At 54.6% G+C, this 23,148-nt stretch overlaps 2 protein-coding genes across 9 annotated transcripts in view; both read right to left on the bottom strand.

Moving 5' to 3' along the window:
• Nucleotides 1-303: 303 nt before the first annotated feature.
• Nucleotides 304-13,217, bottom strand: FXYD2 (FXYD domain containing ion transport regulator 2). Of its 2 annotated transcripts, none has more exons than XM_031670463.2 (7): nt 13,142-13,217; nt 7,683-12,423; nt 2,707-2,745; nt 2,445-2,519; nt 1,009-1,045; nt 817-847; nt 304-490 (listed from the first exon to the last, which is right to left on the bottom strand). In XM_031670463.2, exons 2-6 carry the CDS (start codon nt 7,699-7,701, stop codon nt 823-825), a joined length of 195 nt encoding a protein of 64 aa, XP_031526323.1. In that variant the 5' UTR covers nt 7,702-12,423; nt 13,142-13,217; the 3' UTR covers nt 304-490; nt 817-822. The 2 variants fall into 2 exon arrangements, with proteins under 2 accessions (XP_031526323.1, XP_072810184.1); XM_072954083.1 differs by lacking the exons at nt 7,683-12,423; nt 13,142-13,217 and adding exons at nt 3,346-3,406; nt 4,884-5,145.
• A 3,536-nt stretch (nt 13,218-16,753) lies between these two features.
• The window catches only part of FXYD6 (FXYD domain containing ion transport regulator 6), a 28,261-nt gene continuing 21,866 nt past the window's right edge, over nt 16,754-23,148 (bottom strand). For 2 of the 7 annotated variants that reach the window (XM_031670464.2, XM_072954077.1), the window contains exons 2-8: nt 22,069-22,131; nt 21,446-21,484; nt 21,279-21,353; nt 20,689-20,725; nt 19,880-19,929; nt 19,277-19,327; nt 16,754-18,002 (exon numbers count right to left, since the gene is read on the bottom strand). In XM_031670464.2, the coding sequence (XP_031526324.1) occupies nt 19,299-19,327; nt 19,880-19,929; nt 20,689-20,725; nt 21,279-21,353; nt 21,446-21,484; nt 22,069-22,126 (288 nt within the window). In that variant the 5' untranslated portion in view covers nt 22,127-22,131 and the 3' untranslated portion in view covers nt 16,754-18,002; nt 19,277-19,298. Of the gene's footprint in view, nt 18,003-19,276; nt 19,328-19,879; nt 19,930-20,688; nt 20,726-21,278; nt 21,354-21,445; nt 21,485-22,068; nt 22,132-22,507; nt 22,604-23,148 lie in introns of those variants that run through there. The other 5 variants (XM_031670465.2, XM_072954078.1, XM_072954081.1 and 2 more) reach the window with 4 other exon arrangements.

Genomic DNA, 23,148 nt, shown 5'->3' with positions numbered 1-23,148 from the left:
AGCCACTCCCAGTGGACAGCTCCAGCAGCGCCACCGAGGCCTGGGGCGGACAGATGCCCGAGCAGCTCCGGCAGACCAACAGCTCTGAACCTGCAACCTTCAGCCTTCCCGGCTTTCTCTTTAAGTGGCGTTTGGAAAGCAGTTCCGGGGCTAGGAGAGGCCTACAGATGATGATATTGAACGTCTGGCTTTGATGATGGGCACCTGAGCAAACAACTGAGCAACAAGAGACCAGGCGGTATGTCCTCCAACTTGGAGGGGTGGGCGGCAGCAGTTACAGGCGAGGAGGAGGGAGGGAGGCAGGCCAGGGAAGGAGCCACCTCTGAGGCTGGGCTTTATTATTAGCACAGGGTGGGAGGTGCCCACCCAGGGGTCACATGGAGACCGGAGCTTCCTTCAGCCCGAGGGCCTGGCAGCGCGGGGGACAAAGGTCTACAGCTCAGAGGAGGATTCCCCAGAGGCCCTGGTGTGAAGGGGGGCACAGCTGACTCTGGAAAGACAAAGGCATGGTTGGGGCTGTGAGGGGGCAGAGGCAGGGACTCTCATTTGGTTCCTTATTCCTTTCTCCAGCACATCTCTGCAGCCACCGTTGGCTACACACACCACGCCAGGCACTCGGCCATCATTTAAAAACACATGAAGGTAAATATATAAAACAAAACGAAACGAAACGAAACAAACACATGAAGATGACAGATGCCTGGCTGACAGATGGAAGACCCTAAAATCCTTCCGGGCCGAGGCCCAGTCCCAGCTCTTCCTTATTATCCCGCAGCCATCCAGGCTGCCCTCTTCGCCCGCCCCACGCAAACCTACCTCTCATTACAGCTCATCTTCATTGACTGGCCTGGGATGGAGGAGAGGAGACAAGAGGGCAATGGGGAGGCAGTGAGTCCAGGCATCCTGAGGTTGAGGACCCTCCTCACAGGGTCTCAAACACCAAACTCCTAGCCCCACCCCTCCTTCCCTGACCCCGCCCACCTCCATCCCACCCAGTCAGGCACCTACCGGTGTCTCTTCTTGCCCCCGCAGCGGAACCGTTTGCCTTAAAGAGAGAAAGGAGGTTAGCATGCAAGGAGACCATCTCCACCCCGGAGGACTCAGCTCTGTTGTCTCTCCTCCCTCCTGCCGGCACCACACACGGTGTCCCACTTGGAGGCCCCAGAAGACTGTCTCTCTTTTTATGTGGAGCTGAATCATAAGCATGCAGGAGCCCAAGTCAGTCAATTGGCCAATCAACAAGCATTTACTGCAGTGGCTCCGTGGAGGACGGTGAGCACACTGAGACTGGTGATTGAGCCTGGCCCACCGTGGTGCCCCCTGCACGGTGCTGGGCCTGGAGAAATCGCTCAATAAGCTCTTGAAGAAGAATGGCAGGAAGTCCAGGGCCAATATCCCTGCTCACACCCGCCTGCCTCCCGCACCTGTGTGCTCAACCGCTACACAGTGCTGCCCTCGGGGAGCCTCCACGTGAATCGGGGAGACTGGCCACGCCTGCAGACCCAAGTGGCACCACTCATGGATGTATTAGAATCCCAGGACCCAGAGCTGTGTTTGCTATATTCTGTGTCTTCTTTTCACTGGTGTGTTTCTGTGTATTTTAATTCTGATTGCACCAAAACAAGTCCACGAGTGTTTATTAAATTCCTGCTGTATGCCCACTGGGGCAGGGGATGAGGCAGGGACACTTTTCTCCCCCAGACACCCCGTGCCTGCCTTCTTGGCTGCCAGCCCTAATTTTATGCGGCAAGTGGGATCCTCCCCATTGAACAAATAAGCAAACCAAGGAATAGAGGCTCCATAGTAAACTCAGAGGGGGCCTAAGGCCTCTGGCTCTCAGGCACCATTGCCTTCCGGCAGCAGGCGGGAGGGGCAGACACCTCCAGGTACAACTGAACCCACTCTCCTGACTGGCTGCAGAATGTTAGGCAAGTGGCTGCACCTGTCAGGGTGGGTCTGGTTTTTCATCTAGAAAATGGTGACAGTGGTGGACATCCCTCAGTGTTGCCAAAAGGATTAAATGGGCCGAGATGTAGCTCAAGCCAAGACAGTGTCCAGATTTGGGGACAGAGGTGTCCAGTAGAGGCTGGTTCCCTCTCTTCCCCTGGCCCACATGGACCCTGGATCTTTGCAGGGCCTGTGGGAACCAGCTCTCCCATCTCTGCAGCTCCCCTGTGTCCACTAGAGGGTGCACTTGAGGACGAGGGAACTTCCTCTGGGTGGTCTAAGGACCAAGCAGGGAGAGGTCCAAGACCCCTCTCTCCATCCGGGTGTCCATCAGTTCCCACATCCTTCTAGGGAGCGAGGAGGGGAGCCAGGAGACTCACTCCCTTCTTTCAGGATCTGGAGGGGGGCTCTCCCCACCCTCCCCTGGGAAGCCAGTGTGCTCATGGCTCTGAGAAGAGATGTGCCCCCCACACCCCCTTCCCAAAGGCCCCACTTACTGAGGATGATGATGAGCCCCACGATGAAGGCCAGGGCAGCGAAGATCAAGCCCCCGTTGCGAACGGATTCATAGTCTGAGAAGGGGGATGGCAAGGAGATGGGGCGGGTGACCCCAGCACCCTTGCTGGCAGCCCACCCAGCAGCAGCTCCACAGTGACTGGAGAAGATAGGGGCACCTAACACAGGGCTGGGAGGGGCCAGAAACCGGGGACACCTGGAGGGCACTCAGGAAAGGTGGGGAGGAGGGCCCACCAGGCTTACCGTAGTAGAATGGGTCCACGTCCCCACTGGAGCTGCCACCTGAGAAGAGACCCAGAGGTGGGTGAGGGGCGAGTCACAGATGGGGGTGTGTGGCAGCCACAGAAACAGGACAACTCCCATCCTTCCCACCCCAGCCCCACCAAGGGTCCAAGTGGGCCAGGAGAGGCCAGTGGAGAAAGATCCCAGGAGGGAATGCTGGTGGTTCTGCTAACTGCACTGCTGGAGTCGGGGGGCATCTGCCCTTGACAGCTCCTAAGAGTCCGCTGGGGACCCGACACTGTGCATCCAAAGCAGGGACCCATGCTGCCTGTGGGGGCCTCCAGTGACTCTGGAAGGAGCTAGTTCCTTCCTGTCCTTGCTTCATGCAAAAGTAAGAAAAGGCCCCATTTGCAGCAATATGGATGGACCTAAAGATGATCATATTGGGTGAAGTCAGAAGGAGAAAGACAAATATCATATATCACTTATACGTGGAATCTAAAAAAAAAAGACAAATTCTATTTACAAACCTAAAACAGACTTACAGACACTGAAAACAAACTATGGTTACCAAAGGGGAAAGGTCAGGGAGGGATAAATTAGAGGTTGGGGATTAACAGACACACATGACTACATATAAAACAGATAAACAACACGGACCTACTGCACAGCACAGGGAACTATATTCAGGAACTTGTAATAACATATGACGGAAAAGAATCTGAAAAGAAAATATATACGTATGTGTATAACTGAGCCACTTTGCTGTACACCTGACATTAACATTGTAAATCAACTACACTTCAATAAAATTAAAAAAAAATAAGAAAAGGCCAACAGAGTCATCTCCCGTAAGACTCGCTGAGCACCTCTCTCCATATGACTAATCACCTACAAGGTACTTAAAAATATTTGTGAAATGAATGAATGAATCAATAAATAGAACTGTAATGTTCACTGAACAGAAGGAGGAAACTGAGGCCCAGTTTGAAGACTTGTCTAAATTCCCAGTGAAAGTTGAGTCTTGAACCCATGTTTCTAGATTCTTCTCTCCTGTGTTGCTATCCTCAGGGGGAAGCAAATTTATTTAAGGACCATTAATATATTGTGCTTACCCTGTGCCAGGCCAAGGCTAACAAAGCAGTAGCTCATTTAACCATCATAACAACCCTGTGAGGCATCAATATTGTTCCAATATGATCCATGAGACGATGCAGGCACAGCGGGGTTAAGCCACTCACCTACAGCCACACAGCTAGGAAAGGGTACGGCTGGAATTTTGAACCCAGGCAACTGGGTGTTAAGAATCTATGTGCCTCTCACATGGTTGGGAGAAGGGAGACACTTCAAGGCCAAGTGGTCTGGTCCCATCTCCTGCCTCCCGCAGCGATTCCCACCCTGACGTGGAGCGGCCCAGCCCCCAGCGGATGTCATGGCTCTGCCCTCCAGTCCTGTAAACTGCGCACACCTGCCGCTGGGCAGCTGGAGAGCACCTGGCCTGAGCTTTTCTGCTGAGGCTGGGAGTGACCCCTCTTCCCTGCCCTGTTTGAGCCTCTTCTTGGCACTAGGGAAGCAGGGCCCAAGGTCAAAGGAATGCACCAGTCGGCACCTCCCAGGCCGTGCTGAACTGCGCCCTGGGTGGTGGGAGGCCTCGGGGCCTGGTGAGCCCAGCTGTCCTGACGGCCTGCTTCCTCGGCCCGGAGAAAACAGGCTGAGGCGGCGCAACTCCGAGGCCTAGAGGGCCCAAGGCCAAGGGGAGGCTGTGGGGGACCCAGGCACCCGTCCCCATGTGGAAGGCCTCCAAGGTTGTCTTCCCGGCTTCAGTTCAGTTCTTGTTCAGGGTCAAATGGGGCATTAGTGTCAGAGCCGTGATCACACCAGGAAACTGCCTCCTCCCTGATCACCTTGTCTGGAGGCGTTCATTGGAAGAGCCTGTCCCCACCCCAAGCCCTCACCTTTTCTAGATCTGGCTCGAAGACCGCCATCAACAGGGGCCCTGTTGGGCTCTGGGCCTGACCACCCTCCTTCGCAGGGTGCCTTCAGGGAGCGTGTCCTGAGCTTGTGGGGGGCTATCCCGCAAAGCCAGCCTGACCAGAGGGGCCCGCTCCTTCCCCAGCCTGACCCCTGTCCACCTCCTGCTCTGAGCTTAGACAGTCCAGAAGATGAACTGAAGCAGGAAAGTCAAGATAGAAGCTCACCCCCATGCTCCACCAGCTCCTACTTGGCGCCTGAGGTTCTGCCATTCAGCTGTATTTCTTTGGCGCTAAGGTGGGATCCTCTTTTAAAAGCAAGTTTTCTTAGAGAGGAAGCTGGCATGGGGTGAGGAAGGGGTGCCAGGTACCCTGGAAGGCAAGGGTGCCAGGAGACAAAAGAGTGGGGTCCAGATTGTCCTGCAAAGGGGTCCAACAGAGGCCACACACACACACACTCACCGTCATCTGTCGACAACCCTGCCATGTCCCCAGCAGACTGGCCTCTCCCCGCTGCCCTCTTCCCACTGCCTTCGCTTCAGGGAGAGTGCCCGGTGGTGGGGTGGCCAGGGTGAGGTGGGGGCATTAAACATTAACAGTGCCAGGTAATATTTACCCTGGTCACAAGAAAAACCTTGGTGTGGACGGTGGGGCTCCCGCTGAGGCGTGAGGAGGTGCGAGGCCTGGGAGGGGCGGGGGGAGCTGGACAGCTTTCCAAACCCCTGCCAAGGAAATTTCCAAAGAGAAGCGCCAGCGACTGATGTGTGTGGTGTTCTTCCACCAGCTGGAGGGGCCACGGCCGGGGCTGCGACAGTGGGGAAGTGAGAGTTTCCCAGTATACTCTGTGTACATACGGCAGGGGGGCAACGTCCCACAGGGGCCCCCGCCCCGGCCCCTGCCCACCTCACCCACCTCTGTCCAGATCACTGTTTTGGCTGAGGTGCCTTGCCTGGCACTCAAGGCTTCCCTAAGGCGGTCCCAAGGAGCCTGGCCCTCCTCCCACCTTACAGCCCACCTGAGCCCCCCACCCCCACCGAACGGTCACACGTCCATGTGTGTCTGGAATGTCCTGGAATGCCCTTTGCTCTATTCTCTTTGTTATCCATCCAGGCCACATCTAGCCCCTCACACCTCAGTCAGAAAGTCTCCAGTCATCCCTAACTCATCCCCATCTCCCTGCAGCCCCTGGCACTTTCCCTCTACAGCCGTGAAGTGGCCCTTTCTAGTTTCTCCCATGCCAGTGTCCCACGTAGGCTCCTTCGGGAAGGGGCCGAGCCCCACCACAGGGAGAATGCCTTGCTTTTACGATTCGCAAAGCACGTTCCTTACTGTTATTTCCTTGTGCTTTGTATTATTTCCCCATTTTGCAGATGAGGCATCTGAGACACAGAGAGGGTAGGGCCCTGGCCCAAGGTCACACAGCCAGTGAGCAGTAAGGTGGAGACTGACAGCAGGCTCCCAGCTTTCGGAGTCAGGAGCTTTCCCACAACTCTGAGGCCTCCTCAGCCTCTACTGTGGCCCCCTTCACCTCTGGGACCCGGGCGCTGGGTCCTCCATGGGTGCTCACATCCTGGTTGAGTTCTAGTCAACTGAATTGGTCTCAGAAGAGGCTGGTGTTCAGTTGTAGCTGAAGGGCGGAGGCCCAAGGTCAAGGTCCACCAAGGGTGGTTTAGTGCTCCCAAAGGGAATAACTCCATCTGCTAACCCTCCTGGAGCAGTGGCAGGGGATCAAGATTTGAGTTCATTTCTGGCTCCTCAACTTGCTAAGTGTATGGCCTCTTGAGCCTCTGTGAGCCTCAGTCTTCTCCTCTGTAAAATGGGTTGTTGTGAGGAGAAGGGGAGATAATGTACATAAGTAAAGCATGTGGCAGGGGGCCTGGTACACAGTAAATGCAGTCTTTGTGACTGCTACATGCTATTCAACCCGCAAAAGCCAACCACCCTCCAGCGAAAATGAACCCGGGGGTGAGCTGGAAAAAACATGGCGCAGCCCTGCTGCCCAGGAGCAGAGATGCCCCTTCAGCCCTTCTGCTTTCAGGGCCAACTGACAAATACTTACGAAAGCACAACAGAGCTAACATCTGGTCAGGGTTGAGCACAGGTCAGACTCCTGCATGCACTGTCCTGCTGTCCATTCCATAGATAGAGAAACTCAGCTGGTCATTTGCCCCCCGAAGGGAACGACCCCTAGGGGTGGCCAGGGCAGTCCCGCTGGGCAGCCCTGGGAGGTTGAGGGGCTTGCCTGAAACACCCAGTCAGTGACAAAACCAGGGCTAGAAAGCCAGACCCAACCCCCAAGGCTGTGCTTCCAAAGCTCCCGCCGCTCTCCACAGACGCTGGTGTCCCCTGGTTATACGTTATCTTGGTATCTTAGTACATTTTGTCTGTTTTTGTAAGCTCTCATGGAGTCTCACTGCAATATAAAAGTAGGGGGAAAGTTAGATAGATAGATAGATAGATAGACAGATAGATAGATAGATAGAGAGAGAGAGAGAGAGAGAGATAGAAGGAAAATAAAAAGAGAAATAAGTGAGAGAAGTCAACAGCTGCATTTGTAAACTCTGCAAGGCACTGTTCTAAGCACTTTACAAAAATTAACTCATTTAATCATCACAACAACTCTATGAGGCAAGGAAGGCATTATCATCATCCCCATTTTATAGATGAAGAAACTGAGGCACAGAGAAGTTAAACAACTTGCCAGAGGTCAGGCAGCTAGGAAGTGGGGAAACCAAGCTCTGAACCGAGCAGCCTGGCTTCAGAGTTCCTGCAGAAGGACAGACGGATTGACACACAGACAGGGAGCTGTTGGACAAGTTGCCTTCCCAACCCTTGCAGCTCAGAGATGCAGGAAGCAGGGACGACGGCTCGCTTGGGACTCTCTATTGAGACGCCTTGTTTAGAAATCCTGCCTCTCATTTCTGCTTTTCCTGCACTTCTGGGGAGCTGGGGGTGTACTTGAAAGTGATGGAGTGGACACCTGTGTCAGAGTCTGAGAAGGTAGGGGATGGGGTTCAGGGGACTCACCCAGGTACCACCTGTCCATGGCAGGAGCTGCTGGCTGTGTCCTCCGTGGAAGAGAAGGTTGTGGGGTGCTGGTTCCCGAGGGCCTGGATGGAAAGCGTGGCCCTCCCTCCACGGCCCAGCCAAACCCACAGGCAAAAAGAGACAAAGGCAGGGAGGAGGGGCTGGCAAGGGAGCCAGGAACCACGTGAGAGCCCAGGTAGGTTCTCTGACCTCCAAGGGTACCCGAGGAAGGGAGAAGCTGTGAGCCACCGTGGACAAACTGCAGCCCCGACCCTGGCCCCTGGCCCCAGGGGAAAGATGCCAAGGCCAGCAGCCTCCATGCAGCCCAGGTGCCTACAAAGGTCACCAGAAGCCAGGAGGGCACTGGCCAGGGCTAGAGCCAGTGGAATCAGAGCCTCTGGGCCGGTGGCAGCCAAGGGAGACACTCACGGGCACGTGCGCCCCTTCCGCCCCCCAAGCCTCCACTCAGCTACACCTCATTCCTCCAGCCCAGTCTGGCCTTGGCCCTGATGTGTCCTGCCCCCAGGGCCCGTCCTGGAGCTAGGAGTCCCCTAAGACTGGGCAGAATAGCAGCAGCCCCTCAGAAGCTGCCCTGGGTGGGATGGGAATGCTTTCAGGCCGTAGCCCTGGGCCCGAGGCACCAGCGGCAGCCCCCTGTCATTCAGCTAGCAGGTGAAGATGGGGAGCAGCTGGGGGTGGGGCACCGGCGTGTAACCTGCTCTCCCTCGGCTGGGACCCCTCACTCAGCTCCTGGAGCTTTACCTCAGGCTGTGAGATCATAAGCGGCTGACACCTCAGCAGCTGGAGACACCAGCAGTTTAATGAGGCCTCTGAGGGCTGCTGGTCGGGGCCACAAGGGGAGTGGCCGGAAGACAGCACTTCTGGCGCAAAGGCATGTGTGAAGGGTCTGACTCCCAGCTGGCGGCAGTGGAAGCAGGAGCGGCAGAGCAGCCACTCACACTGGCTCAGCCCAGCCCCTGTTCCCTGGCCACAGGGGCCCCTGACAGGGTCTGCAGTAAGGCTGCACAACAAGCAGCCTCTGTGTGGTTCACTTAGAACCACAGGATCTTCCTCTGGTCCCTTGTGGGCCACCCTGCTCAGCAGCCCCAACATGGACACTGAGAAGCAGGGTCTGGGAGGTGCTGGTCTGGCTCCAGCCTCTGCCCCTTGGCTCTGGTCAGACGACACCCACCACTCTGTCCCTCCTTAGCAACACATTCTGCCCTGAGGGGATGACTAATGAACCCCCCAGAGAGCTGCCTGGGGCTGGAAAACTCTCTGGAAATGGAAACAGGCAGGCCTGGAAGGGGCTGTCTGGCTGCTGAGATCTGTCCTGGGGGACCACCCCCCAGCAGGCAGCCCTGCCTCCTCTCTCCTCTCCCCACCACCCACCTGGCAGGGACCAACCTGCCCAGGGGCCCAGCTGCTCACCAGACCAGGCCTCGACCCACATTCCCAAGTGGAAACCTGCACACTCATGGCCCCGAGCCTCCGAGCAGAACTTCCCCAGGTAGGGCAGCTGGAGATGTTCCTAAATCTCACCTTTAGAGGTTGCCTGGTCCAAACACATCAGAGATCCCAAAAGAAGAGACCTCAGCCAGAACGACCCCTATCACTCACACACACTCTCTCTCTCTCTCTCTCACACACACACACACACACACACACTCCCAGACACTAATATTGTGAAGAAAGGCATCTCCATCCCAAATGGAGTCCCTGTGTCATAAACTAACTGGAAAGCACCTCCCAGGTTATCCCACTCAACACCCCCTCACTTTGTAAAGGATTCACTCTCCTGCTCACACACTATGAGGGCTGAGTATAAGCCTTTCCTGTGTTCTAGAAACCCTTCTTCAACTGGCCTGACCTGGTCTCCAATGGCTTCCCTATCCCTTCTCTCCACTCCAGCCATCTGGTCTCCTTAATGGTCCTCTAACCCTCTAGGCACACTCCTGCCTCAGGACCTTTGCACTGGCTGTTTCCTCTTCCCAAAGACTTTTCCTCCAGAGAACTTTTTGGCTGAACTTGCTCAGGTCTTTCTTCATAGACTGACGTCAAAGACCTTTCCTTGCCTCCCAGCCTAAAAGGTACACACCCACTCTGCAACATTTCAAATCTCTTCTTAGCTTTATTTTTTTCTTGGTAGCACTTATTATATCTGATCAATCATGTATATTACTTATCTTGCTTCTCATTTCTCTCCCAACTAAAATATAAGCTTCAGGAGAGCAAGGATGTTTGTTATGGTCATTCCTAGATCCCCAGGGCCTAGAACCAGGCCTGGCACTTGGTGGCCCTCCAGTTTTGTTACATGAAAAAAATCAGTTACACAGGTGAAGTAATTTTGCCAGAGGCACAGGCAGACCTAGAACTTGCTTAATGTAGCCTCTTCCCATGAAATCACCTGCCCTGTAATTAGCAAGAACTAGTCTGTCTTCACAGAGAGACAGTGGGTGACCAGCACCCCACACCCTGCCGACAGCTCACCAGAGGGCTTCCTGGGGAGTCCCACATCCCTGCCCCTCTGCTTCCCCCACTCCAGCATTTCACCTGGAGCCACGCAGCAATTTTCATGAAAGCTCATTTGTCCTTTCGGGGGAAGGCAGATGTTAAGAGTCAAGGAAGTCCTGCCTCTCTCCCCTCACTCACGCCCAAGTCCTAACTGAAGTCATCAGCCTAGCTGACACTGGGGACAAGAAGCCCCTCCCTCAGAGACACCCTACTTTCTTCTAGTGAGGCCCATGATCCCCCAGAGAGAAGCCCAGGCCATCCCTTTCCCCCTGAGGCATCTCTGTGAGCAGGGTAGGGGGCCCCCTGCCGGCAGATGCCTCCAGGCTTAAATCCTGTGGCATCCTGACTCTTCTTTAAGGATTGTGTGAGGCTGGGGAAGGTCACCTCTCCGAGTCCCCTTCTCCCATCTGTAAAGTGGGATGATAGCACCTACCTTGCAGGGCTGTTGCAGGAATAGAGATGATGTAGGTAGAATGCCTGGCCAAGAGGGTCCTAGTAAGTGCCAACTTCATCACTGTCACCCCGAGCTGGCCTCCCAGGAGACAAGGACACTCACAGTAGTCCCTTCCCTGGGCTTAGTCCCCAGTGGTGTGATCTTTAAAGCAGGTTCTCAGAGAGCCTTTTCCACAGCATGGTCTCTGCTGGCCTACCACCCAAATAGCGTCCCCAACCTTCGCTTCCTCCCCGGACACCCCACGTGGCGTGCCTGTTTCCTGCTGGCATCTGGCCCCATTTCTTGTTCTTCTAGTCCTCCCTGGAACATGGGGCCTACTGGGGCAGGGGGGCTACTCTGTGTCCCAGAGAGGCTCCAGGCCAAAGACTCCCTTTTACTGACTGTACCAGGCTGGAGCCAAATGGAAGGATACTCTGCCGTTTTCCCAGGACCCCGAACCCAAGGAGCTCTTTGGGAGGTACGGAGAGGTACTCCCAACTCCCAGAGCCCTCTTTCAGGGCTGTCACGGCCAAAGGGACAATGTCCTCAGTTGCTCGGCTCCAGTCTCCCCTCCTTTGTTCCCTGACTCCTCAGTCTTGGGCAGCCGTCTGGGATGGTCATTGCTGGGCCAGTGGGGTAAGGGGCTAACAGGCTGGGACATCGCTGAGCTTTGTCTGCCTGGTGCTGGAGGCAAAGGCCCTCATCACCAGCCTCCCTGAGACAGGATCCTCCAGCTCCACCAGCCCCGGGCATGGGAGTCTGCGTGGCAGAGTGCATGGCCTTGGACTCCAGGTCCCCAGTCAATCCTCCCGGTGTTGGCTTGCAGCTGGAGAGAAGCCAGAAGCCCCTAGAAAGCCCTGATTCCTGGCTCAGGTCTGTCCTCAGCTGTGTGGCATGCGTGGTCACTCGGCAGGGAAGCGGGTGGCTCTCAGGCCCCTTCTGTGCTGCCCAGAGTCCCTGAACCCCAAGGAACGCTGGCTCCTGTCTCCTGCTATGGCTGCGGATGCAGGGTTGCTGGGGTCTTATAAGGCAGGGCTGGGAAGAGGTGGGACCTGGAGGGTCCATTTCTTAATTGCTGCCTTCAGGATGGTGCAAGCTATGGGGCACACAGGTCCTGGGAGCTGCCAAAGGGCAATGTACTCAGTCAAGGTCACCCAGGCCTTTCTGCTCCCTGAGCAGGCAGGAGATGGGGACGTCCTCTTCTGTTTCTACAGAAGGTACAAAGGCAACCTCGTTTGACCTACCTCTCCCACAGTGAATACCCTGGAGAGAAACGCATTCCTGATTTTTCTAAAAATTCACATCTGGGCTTGAACTAGAACAGAGGCTGTTTCTCTCCAGCTGCAGTCCTTCTCCTTCCAGTAACCACATCCCTCTTTTATCTCTGAAAAGCAGCTCCAGACTCACCGCCTCCAAGAAGGCCTCCAGGAGCAAGCCCGCCCCCTGCTGCTCCTGCCCTCCCTCAGTGACCTTCTGGATTCCACCGACATGGCCCAAGCGGTTCACATTCGGCTTTGTAACCACCTTTGCCATTTATTTCACAGACTGCCTAGTCTATCCTGGCTTCTTCGGGGATGCAGATCATGGGGTCTGTTAAACATCTGTCTTCAGTGAGTCTGGTGACTTGGTAACAATTCTGTCCATTTTCTGGTTCTCAGTAATTCTAGAGAGCCCTTGTCTCTTTGATCTGCTTTGTTCTTCCCAAAGACTCAGCCTAGCAGGTTTTGTGATATTCATCTTACAGAAGAGGAAAACTCCAATGGTATTTGGACAAGCCAGAACTTGAACCCAGGTCTAAAAGACAGAAGGGGAATCCTGCTATCAAAGAAAGAGCACATAAGGAAGTGGATGGTAACATAAACATTAATGTGGACAAAAGAAGTCTTGCTGTCATTTTAACAAACAAAGAATGTTACCTGCCATTCCGGTAAACAACCAATGTTGTCCACCATCAAACCACCTGCCACTGCCAGTGACCATGCACCCCGAGGGGAATTCAGGGTGGAGAAAAATAGGATACTGGCCCTAGATAGTTAAGATGCGTATCAAAGAGATAATTTCAAAGAGCCCAGACTCTTGCATCTCCCCATACACAGGAAGGCACTAAAATCATTAACTTGAGATGCTTGTATTTTTGTGTGATTAGTGGTAATCTTTTCAAGTTCAGTTACATGGGCTTTTCTTCCCCCCTAGTAAAAACTCCTCTATATCCTGGCTCCTCCCTTATCTCTTTGGAGCAGTTCCTCAGAGCCACCTGAGAGGCTGTCTCCCAGGCTATAGTCCTCAGCAGTGTCCCTGAATAAAACAATTCTTTCTCAACTTTCAGAATGTGTGGGGGTTTTTTTTCAGTTGACAATAAGATAATACCTACATTAAAAATTTCAGTGTTTTTATGTCCATTGTATCATTTTGATGCTGTGCGTTAATAGGAACGATACTGACAGACCCACTGTACAGTAGAGGAAACCAAGGCTTAAGTGGCTTCCCCAGTTTACACAGGAGCCCAGCTTACCTGAAGGCTAGGAAGGACTTCATTTTGCAGAGAAGGAAACTGACACAGGTTCTGGGGTCTGCCCCTGCTCACACAGCTAGAAGGAACACAAGGCAATGCCCTGAGCCTCTTTCTGCTCCACCAGATCACCTCCAAGCCTAGCTGGAGGGCAGGAACGCACTCTTCTAGATGGTGCAGGGGGCCCACCCCCCGGCAGCCCCTACCACTCCAAGTCCTTCAGGACACCGGATCGCAGCATCACCTGCTTTGCCATCACTGCCTTGGCAGGTGCCCCACTATTGTGAAACCAGGCACAGCGCTGGGGCTGGCTCCGTAAAATCAACAGTCGGTTGGCTTGAGCTGGTTGGTTCTGGCCCCCTGGAGTTTAGCTGTGACAGCAATTAATCACACTAATGCTGAGAGGTGGCCTGGAGACAGGTATTTCCAAGGCTCCGCTACTGGCTCAGGCAAACACATCTGACCTATCTCCCCCCGCCCCATCTCTCTCTCTCTCTCTATGGGCCCAGGGTGATGCAGAGCAGCCAGGGACAAGGTGGGGTGAACCAGACAGAGCTGGACGGCTCTCCCACCCCGGCTCTGCCAGCCACCCTTGCCAGCCTGTGATCCTGGGGAGGGCAGAGCTCTCCTCCCTGGAGGAAGGGGAGAAGGGGCCCGGTGACCTTGAGGCGTGCTCCAGCCTGGCGTCCCCCTCACCCACCCACCCCCACCTTGCTGCTTGCACTCTGCCTCTGACTCTCTTCCAAGAACAATTTGGCAAGTTCCAGTCCCACAACCTGTAAAAAAAAAAAAAAAAAGTGATGGGGAGGGCCACAGCCCGGGGGGATCCAGAAGGCAGATTGACCTATTTTTCTGTTGGTGTCAAATAGCACAAACAGTTCCATGTAAATAGCCTTGAAAAATCTTTGCAGTGGAATTCATGGGGGGTGAGGAGTGGCAGGAGGGGAGTAGCTGGGAGGTAAGATGTGCAGGACACCTGAAATCTCTGAGACCAGGGGACTCAGTATTCCCTTCTGGGAGATGACACAGCACCACAGCTTTCCTGTTCAACCAAGTTACACTTGCTATGTTCAGCGGGGAGGTATAGCGCAGTGGTGGAGTGTGTGCTTAGCATGCACGAGGTCCTGGGTTCAATCCCCAGTACCTCCATTTAAATAAATAACTAAATACTAATTACACCCCTCACCCCCAACAACAAAAACTCCAACCAGATCACAAATATGTCACGTGCCTAGAGGCTGAGTGGACAGACCTAGTCCTGCCTGCACAGAGTGCTGCTCCAGAAGGTAGACACACATTAAGCAGCAATTCATTCCTGGATTCTAGATTCTTCTTCTCTGGCCCTGCGGTGCTAAACCAGAGAGGGAGAAGAGGTGGGGCGTGAGGGGGTCCTCCATTTGGGGCTGGACTCAGAGTCCATCTTGCCTAGAGGATCCCACCTACCAGTCATTCTCCCTCACCTTGAACACTTCCAGTGATGGGGAGCTCACTCCAGTTTTGGAACATCGTGGCTTGGGAACCGAGGACTCGCTCACACTCGGCCAAGTGTTGCCTCCCTCCCACATTCACCTGATGGGCCTGAGTCCTCTCCTCTGCAGCACAGTCACCCTGGTTTGGAGCTGGAGAGGTCTAAGCTAGACCTTGGCTTTGCCACCAGCAGTGCAAACTCAGGCAAGTCCCACCAAGCCTCAGTCTCCTCATCTGTAAGCTAGGGATGCCATTGTGAAAGGTTGTGAGCCCTGAATGAGTTGGTACATGCGAAGTCCTCAGCCCAGTGTTTGGTACATAGTTTGTGCTTGGTAAATGTTAACTGCATTCATTCATCATTATTTTGACAGTCTGCTTCTTTGCCTGTTTCTTATGTGTGTTGTTTTCAGACCACTTACCTCCCACAGGACCTGCCTCAGAGCACAGCTCAGCTAGTTCATGTCCTGAAGGGACGGCCAGGCTCCAGGTGTAGCCTCATCGGTTCAGATGATCCTCCTCCTCCACCTGGGTATCAGCCTTCTAGAGGAGGCCAGGCTGCGTGGGGTGCTGTAAAGCACTTTGCAGACAGACAGCCTGGGTTCAATTCCTGGCTGCTCCCTCGGCCAGCTGTGTGGCCCTAGACCAGCCACAAATTCATCAGAGAATCTGTGAATTGTGAGTATCTAGCTCAGAGATTGTGCTAGATTCCCACGTGGAGAAAAGGATGGGGGCTTAGACTCCGGCAGAGTAGAGATAACAATTTCATACCTATACCAGGATGCGGTAGAAATGAGAACTGTTGCTAATATAATTATTATGAGAAAAATCAGAACCTCTTCATCGGACTTCCTCACTCTTTATGTTTCATTTTTAATAATGAATATGAGGAGATACCCACCAACTTTAGTGCACCTGGGGCCTCAAAGGATCTTTATCTGGCCTTTCTCTGACATTGCTGCAAAGCCTCCATCTTCCCTGACACAGAAGTGTTCCATGAATGGTGGTCATTGGCTTATTCACAAAGTCTAAGCGTGACCGGAGATGTTTTAACCACCGTGATCTCTGGGTTGTCAATGTTGAGCTTGATCTCAACTACAAGCCCTGGTCTTTTCAAAGCCCTGGGGGAGCTGGGGGTCCAAGCAGAAGTAGGATAGGCACCATGCATGTCCTGGGGGTGGCTAGAGAGTGGCTGGACCACTCCCCTCCCTGCCGCACTCCTCAGGACCTGGGCCTCGTGATTCTGCAGTCCCAAACAACTCACAGAATCTAGACAGACTCTACGAAGATTTTTTGAGATTGTAAGGTGTTCCTTACATTCTTATGTCAGAACAAGACATAGCCCTTCCCTCCAGGAACTATGTCTCATGATGAAGACACGGAACATGTAGGGGTGGGGGCCACACACGGGCGGCTGCCAAGGGAACCAGCTCACAGCTGTTTGTTCGGCCAATAGTACTTTTTAAAAAACTGAATTGGAATGTCTTTGGGAGGATACTCTAGGTGACTCCAGGCCCCTAGGCCCCATCTATCGTGTCACTACAAAGGGGATATTATCCTCCTGACCACTACAGTTTGGACCCAAGAAATAGAGCATCAAACGTGAAGATAAAGGCAGGAACCAGTGAGACTGGAGCACAGAGAAGGGACTCATTCTACCGGAAGGCCAAGACAGCTTTGCAGAAGCGGGTATTTGGGTTTAGAGAAAGATAAAGGGGGTAAGGGCTTTGGTCATTACCCAGGTGACCTACCACATTCCTCTTTGTCAAGTCCTTAGGTAGTGGCCCCAGAATTGACCAAAGGGGCAAGTTAGAACCTTTCATTCCAGGCCAGCAAGCCTTGGGTCAGGCCATCATGACTCCCTTCTCTCCAGGACACTAGGAGGCAGAGGTCCTCCTAGGGGTGGAGCCTGAGCCCTTTGACCTGGGGAGGAAGCAGGAGGAAGGGGTGAGGAGGAGAGGTGTGGATATGGGAGGGGAGGGGCAGGGGAGGGAGGGGAAGCCCGGAGGAACTAAGCGGTCCAGCAGCTGAAATAACCACCGCCCGACTGCCTCGGCAGCCACCGCTCCCTCCCTCTGACCAAGGACACGGTCCCTTTGGCCCTTCAAATAATCGGGTTCCTTCACAGAAAGGAAAACACCTCAGAGCCACTAGGAAACAAGTGGTATTTTATTCCTTTTTGTCATTGTGGAGAGGAGGGCACAACACAGAGGACAGCAGTCCTGGTCACGGCGGCACGGTCTGGGTTTGGTTAGTTTTCACGAGAACACGATGGGCGGGAGGGGTGGGGTCTCATCTTCCACTCTCTTCACGGCCTTCAACCTCTTGCTGTTCCGTCCGCAGCAGGGCTGCGCGGAGCCCTGCCCGGTCTCCAACCCGCAGCACGGCTGCTGCCCTCGCCATTCTGACCAGCGAAGGGCAGAACACAGGGCCCAGGAGCCACCGCTGCTGCCTGGCCAATGGGACGTGGACAGAGAAGCAAAGGACCCCTGCTCTCCCTGCCGCCCCTCCCCAGAGCACTGGCCTCACCTGAATGCAGCCCTCAGTCATCTCCTGCCAGAGACCCAATTCAGGGACGGGGAGTCTGAGTCCAGGCGAGCTGGGCTGTAGATGGGAGCCTCGGGAGCCGGGGAGGCTGGAGTGGGGAGTAGGGTTCCAGAGCCCAAGGGGTTATTGCTGAGAAGACAGGCAAGGGACATGTTCCCCGGGGGCAGAGTAAGTGGGGGGTGGGGCAGATGGGGACCAGGGAAGGGGAGTAGCCGCCTGAGGGCAAAACGGGCTTCCAGCTTCTTTCTGGGAACCTCCCACTGCCAAAGACCTCAGAACAGACTTGGTCCAGGAAGGACCACGGAAGCAAGGTGCTTGTAACAGGGGTGAAGAGCGGCCAGGCAGGATGATTGTAACGTGATGTAAACTCTCCCAAGTCCCAGGACAACTGGAGACTCCCGCCCGTGCCCCACCCCTGCACCCATCCCTGCATCCAGAGAAGGACTGGCCTCTCAGGGAAAAAGCAGGCTCGTGGAAGTGGGAGGGGATGGGGCCACGGAGAGCAGGGAGGAGCTGACGGCCACAAGGCTCAGCTCCTGCCCAGGAAAGTGAGTCCAGGTTCACCACAACACATCATCATCCACGAACAAGCAGCCACAAAGACCACAGTCATCAGACGCACGCACGCACACACACACAACACGTCACAGGAGGTGGATGAGACCACAGGCTGCAGGTAGGGGAGGCGGTGTTGCATCATTAAGTTGAGGACAGGCATTGGAGGGGCTGGGGAAAGGGCAGGGGAACACACAAGTTCTTGGCTTCTCCCAGGGAAAGATCTGTTGCTGAAGTGGCTGGTTTTTCTTAAGCATCAGCATTTGCATCTAAAGGTTCAAGCAGCTGCCTTCAGGTTCTGGAGGTTGAAGAGAGAGAGAATTTAAATTAAATCAAAATTCTGGCTTCCTTTCAAAAGTCTTTACTTGCTCCTCTCCCGGAAAGCCCCTCTGCCCGCGGAAGCTCCCAGGATGAGACCACTTCTCGGGAAAGCAAGGAGGGTAAGTCTGAGAAGCAGGGAAAGATGAGGGCGGAGAGGGTGGGACTCAGGGGAGGGGCTCTCTCAGGGGGGTGGAACCTGGTGGACACAGAAAGGAAACTGTCAAACTCGGGGTTTCCATATCAGGATGACCCCGAGAGTTGCTCATAGCCCTGAGACTCAAGACAACAGGGTTTCTGAGGAAGTTCTAGTGAGGGGGAAAAAAAAAAGACAACTGCTGGCTGGAGACTCCGTCACGGGGGCCTCTGCACACTGCTCCCCAGATTCTGAGCTGCCGGCTGCCACGGCTCGGACACAACACGGGGCTGCAGCTGGGACACGTGCCCCCTGGATTGGTTCTATGGCCACGTTCCCAAGGCCCAGCTAGAAGATGGAGGTACTGAGCCCATGCTGCACCTCCAAGGGGCTGTCGTTGCGGCAAGAAAGCAGTTAGGAAAGAATTCTGATGCCTCCCAAGTATACTGTGTTATTACTATCACAGTCGGAGCTGGTGTACCGGGCATTTTACACCCAGAAATCTTTTTTTAGGAGAAAGTTATATACCTCTCTATCATGCCTTATTTGTATGAAAAAAAAAAAAGGCAGAAGTGAGCTGAAAGAAGACTGATTTCCCCCAACCTCACAGTCCAGTATATTCCAGGACATGTCATAAAGGAAGACAGGAGCAGCGGGGTGTGATCAAATCCAGACCCAACTACAAAGCCCTGAGTTCAAGTTCCATCTCTTACTTACTATCTCTATGGCTATTCTCTCTGACCTCAGTTTTTTCATCTATAAAATGGGGCTAAACCCCACCTGTCCTACTTATTTCTCCTGGCAGGCTTGAGTGAGTTTGTGTACGGGGCAGCATTTTGAAAACTGTAAAGCAATTAAGTTATTACTTTCCCTTGTTACTCTAGGGAAAAGGATGACACCCTGCTACCTGGACCACTGGGTTGAATGGAAGCCCTATTTCCTGAAGGAGGTTTCAGTCTGTCTGTCTCATCACCCTTTTCAGACACAAGCCTCCTCAGAGCGCAGCTCATAATAAAAGCTGTGCATGTTGCAAAAGCTGGCCCAGTTCTTCCCTGCTGGCTCTGCAGCCAGACCTCAGTCAGATGGTGACAAACAGATGCAGACAGGCAGCATCTTACCTTTGCACCTGAGGGCTGCACTTCAGTTCTCTGCTTTCTGGGGCTCTGTTGCTGGAAAGAGAACCAGAATGGATGGTAGTGGATGAACCCCTCATCCCAGCAGGCCACCCCCTGCGGCGGCCCTGCCTGTGCCTGTCTCTGGGGGAGCCTGACCTGCACGGTGGAGGTGACTCACGTGGATTCCGAGTCAGACAGACCTGAGTGCAAATCCTTGTCCTGCTACTTGCTGGTTAGAGGACTTGGCAGTTTCCTTCACTTTTCTGAGTCCCTTGGTTCTAAGATGTGGTTAGTGACGTCTGTCTCATGGGACTGCATGCTCACATCTTAAATGAGACGTCAAGCACCTTGTATCCTGCCTGACACTAAGCAGAGTCCCCATAAACAGCAGCTGTCAGGAGCAGCCGCCTGTTTGGTGGAGGTGAGGAGGTGACGCAGAGCCGACGCCTGGGGACCCCTATCTGGCATAACTATGGAAGCATGTCTGGCCAGCCAGCTCTCAAGAGGCCACAGCACCTGGCAGCTGTCGGCTACCCACCCCTGAGCTGTACAAGGACCCTTGCCCACTCCCTCTGTCTCACCTGGGCAGGCGGTCCTAACACTTACCATTTGCGGTGACAAGGTTCTCCACCTGGGCCTCCTCATCCCCTGGAGCCCTGCAAGAGAATAGGATGCAGGCCCATCAGGTCTCCAGGGCAAACCCAGAGAGCGTCCCTCTTGCCCTGCTGGGGCAGGGCTCCGGCATCAGTCTCCTGAGTCCCGGTGGATCTCTCTCCATCATGCGGCACATGGGGCCCGGGGAGGTCAGGGCCGAAGGGGATGGAGTCAGGGGAACTTACGGGCACCCTTCAAGGTCGGTCCCTGAGAGAGCTAAGTACTGGGGAGGGGTGGCCTACGGCCGCCTGGGGCCTTGGGTTGTGTCTTGCCGCAGACTTTGGACTTTGAGGTCCAGGGCTGGCCTGGGTTACCACGGTGGACCAGTGGGGTGTGCCCTTGTGTGTGGGTAGAACGGTGAATGAATGGGAGCCCAGGTTTCCACAAAGAGCCTCATGAGTAGGTGACAAGCAGGGCAGTGAGGGGACGGACCTCAAGAGAGGCCCTGAGGCCCTCTGCCTCCCTTCTCCCAAGCCCAGCTGTCTCAAGGGCCTCCAGACAAGGATCCAGCATGTTCCTGCCCCACCCCACCCCCACCCCTACATCAGAAGATTGAAGGGAGGGCTAAACCTTGATGCTTTGACCTCTCCTTTTCCCAAGGGCTACCTGCAATCCTCAAAACTGCTACCCCTACCCCAACACACACGGCCTGTTTCTGAGACAAGAATTCAAAAGGACATTCATTTGGGGTCACACACCACGGACCCCTCCCTGTCCCCTCCTAGTGTCACCCCAGAGGTCCATAGCCATGGCATCCTTACCGTGGCTTCTGATTGAAACTGCACTTGCATCTGCGACCTGAAAAGCAAAAAACCATCCAAGGTCATGCTCCCGGGGTGGCCACAGCAGGGCCGCGCTGAGTCTGGGTAAACAGCAGCCCTTCTCCGGGGTAGCACACAGCTTGCAGAGCTGTACATGGCAATCCTTGGTTGGAGCAGGGTCCTTCTGAGGCCAAGGTTCACCCTTCAGCACTCTGGATGGTGATACCAAGAGCAGAGGGGTCCATGGTGGGAGGCGGGGGATGTGGACAAACATGGGGGCACATCCCTCGGGGCACTCTAAGGACAGCCCCCGTCTCCTGTCTCCTGTGATGCCCCACAGCAGCAGGATGGCCACCCCGCCCCTTCTTATCTGTGCCTGTTTTCACCGAGCACTCATTTTGTTCATTCTTCACTGATTCACTGAGCACCTATTATGTGCCCAGCAGTGTATTAGGTGCCGGAGATAACCAGAATGGACAGGCTCCCTCCCCTCCAGGAAAGAGAGCAGCCAGGCTCTTGCACCGCTCACACCTGTTTCACAGCGGCAGACACTGCCCATGCAGAGCAAACACAGGAGCAAACAAACTTACTTAGGATAAGCAGGATCCCCACGGAGAAGAGGACCACAGCGAACACCAACCCCCCAATCCTCAGGGTCTGGTAGTCTGCCAAAGGAACAAGGGTGAGAAGACGGAAGAGGGAAGAGCCAGGGACAGTGTGTCTGTCCCTCCCACCCAGGGTCGTCATCACCACTCACCATAATGAAAAGGGTCCTTTTCTTTCTCCTGCTCAGCTGCTGGAAAAACAAACACGCGTGATGATGAGGAAGACAGCTGCACACCCTGATTCCCAAACATCTTACCGTCTCACACGCCTCACTCCCCACCGAGGGATTCCTAGGAAGCAGGACCCATGAAGAGGAGATGCCCAGAGTAGCCGGGAAGGATGGGCCTGCCTGCCAGGGTCAGTGTTCACAGCATCCACATTTACTGCCCCCTTTTATCTCACGTCATCCCCAAAAGACAGGGTCTATTTTCCTCTTGTTGCAAGCGTGTTAACTGAGACCAAAGGAGGACACGTGACTTGCACAATCTAGAGACTGATAGGCAGGTCTAGCTCCCAAAGTTCAGGTTAAAAGCCTACAGGGCCCTAGTGGGCTTCAGGGCTGGAGCCCGCGGGAGGAGACGAGCAGGCTGGATGAGGGTCTGTGAATAGCCACTGCCTTCCAGGATGTTCTTTGCTGACTAAAGGTGGAGGAACTGGTTAGACGCGTAGAATCTGAGGGCCCCCCAACCCTGGTGACCCAAAGGGCCAGGATGTTGCCCCAGAAAGGGCCATGGCTGCTCTCCTGTCAGAGCCAGGTCCCCGAGGGGTACTTACCACTGGCCAGGACTGCAGGGGCCAGCAGGCTGCACAGGAAAATCAGCACCACCTCCATGACGTCTAGAGACGGAGGGAGGAAAATGACCCTCTGGGCAGGAGACGCCCCACTATAAGCCGCAGCCTGACCAGGGCCCCAGTCTGATTCCCACCTCTACACTGAGCGTTCTCCACACCGTGCGAGTTCAAACAACAAAATGCAAGCAGCTGACATTTATAGACTCCTTCCAGGCAGCAGTTCAATTACAACCAAATCAATTCCATTAGCAAGCACTGTGGCTACCCCATTTTGCAGGTGAAGAGCCTGAGCTTAAGGAGGTGAAATGACACAGTAGTAAACAGCAGAGCCCACATCCTAACCCAGCTCAGGAACGCCTCCACCATGCTGCTTCTCTGGTGCCCAAGCATAAAACCCTGAGGACTTATGAGATGACCTCACCAGCATCCTCTCTCCGTGGCGCCTAGACACGTGGCCATCTCTAGCTCATTAAGATGTCTGGGACTTCCTGGCCTGGTTCCCTATAGCCAAGACCTGCTGGCAGAAGTTAAATTAAATGAGGCAGGTAAACTAACGCCCCTCAGGCGGGAGGCCTGCTGTTCCCGGACTCTGTATGGTAAACCCTGAAATGCTGACAGCTCTTCCTCGTTACCCATCACGCTCTCCCTTCTAAAATGCCCAAATCAACCCGTAGACTTTAGTTCATAGCCCTCCGTTGGTCTGATGAAACAAAGGGAGCGTGGGGACAGAGGGGTTCTCTGAGCATCAGCGCCCTGGCCTCTCCTTCCCCAGCTGGTGCCTGAGACTTCTGCTCACGGGCTCAAGCCCCTGGTCTCCGGGGTCAGTGGACCCTGGATGGGCCACTTGGATGGAGGCAGAAGGCAGGGCCAGTGGGTCCTTCCCCGGGATGGAATTCGGTAGAGTTACACACACCTCTTTCCTGGGCTTAAAGGAGCATGGTAAAGAGCCAGCGGGAAAAAGGGAAAGAAACCTGAACCAGGAAAGCCCAAGTCTTGGCGGAGAGAGACTAGCCGGGGCCTGACTCCCTACACGTTGTCCAATGGTCAGGACCACGCCCTACT

This window comes from Vicugna pacos, chromosome 33, assembly GCF_048564905.1.
Source record: "Vicugna pacos chromosome 33, VicPac4, whole genome shotgun sequence".
NCBI lineage: Eukaryota > Metazoa > Chordata > Mammalia > Artiodactyla > Camelidae > Vicugna > Vicugna pacos.
Note: the sequence above shows the minus strand (reverse complement) of the source record. Positions and strands in the feature narration are given on the sequence as shown.

Excerpts from the sequence above, each read along its gene's own strand:
- FXYD2 (XM_072954083.1), bottom strand. The coding sequence starts at position 4,928 with ATGGCAGAACCTCAGGCGCCAAGTAGGAGCTGGTGGAGCATGGGG. Across the intron at positions 1,046-2,444 it reads GGGGCTCATCATCATCCTCA|GCAAACGGTTCCGCTGCGGG; the intron begins GTAAGTGGGGCC and ends TCTCTCTTTAAG. Across the intron at positions 848-1,008 it reads GGGGGCAAGAAGAGACACCG|GCCAGTCAATGAAGATGAGC; the intron begins GTAGGTGCCTGA and ends CCTCCATCCCAG.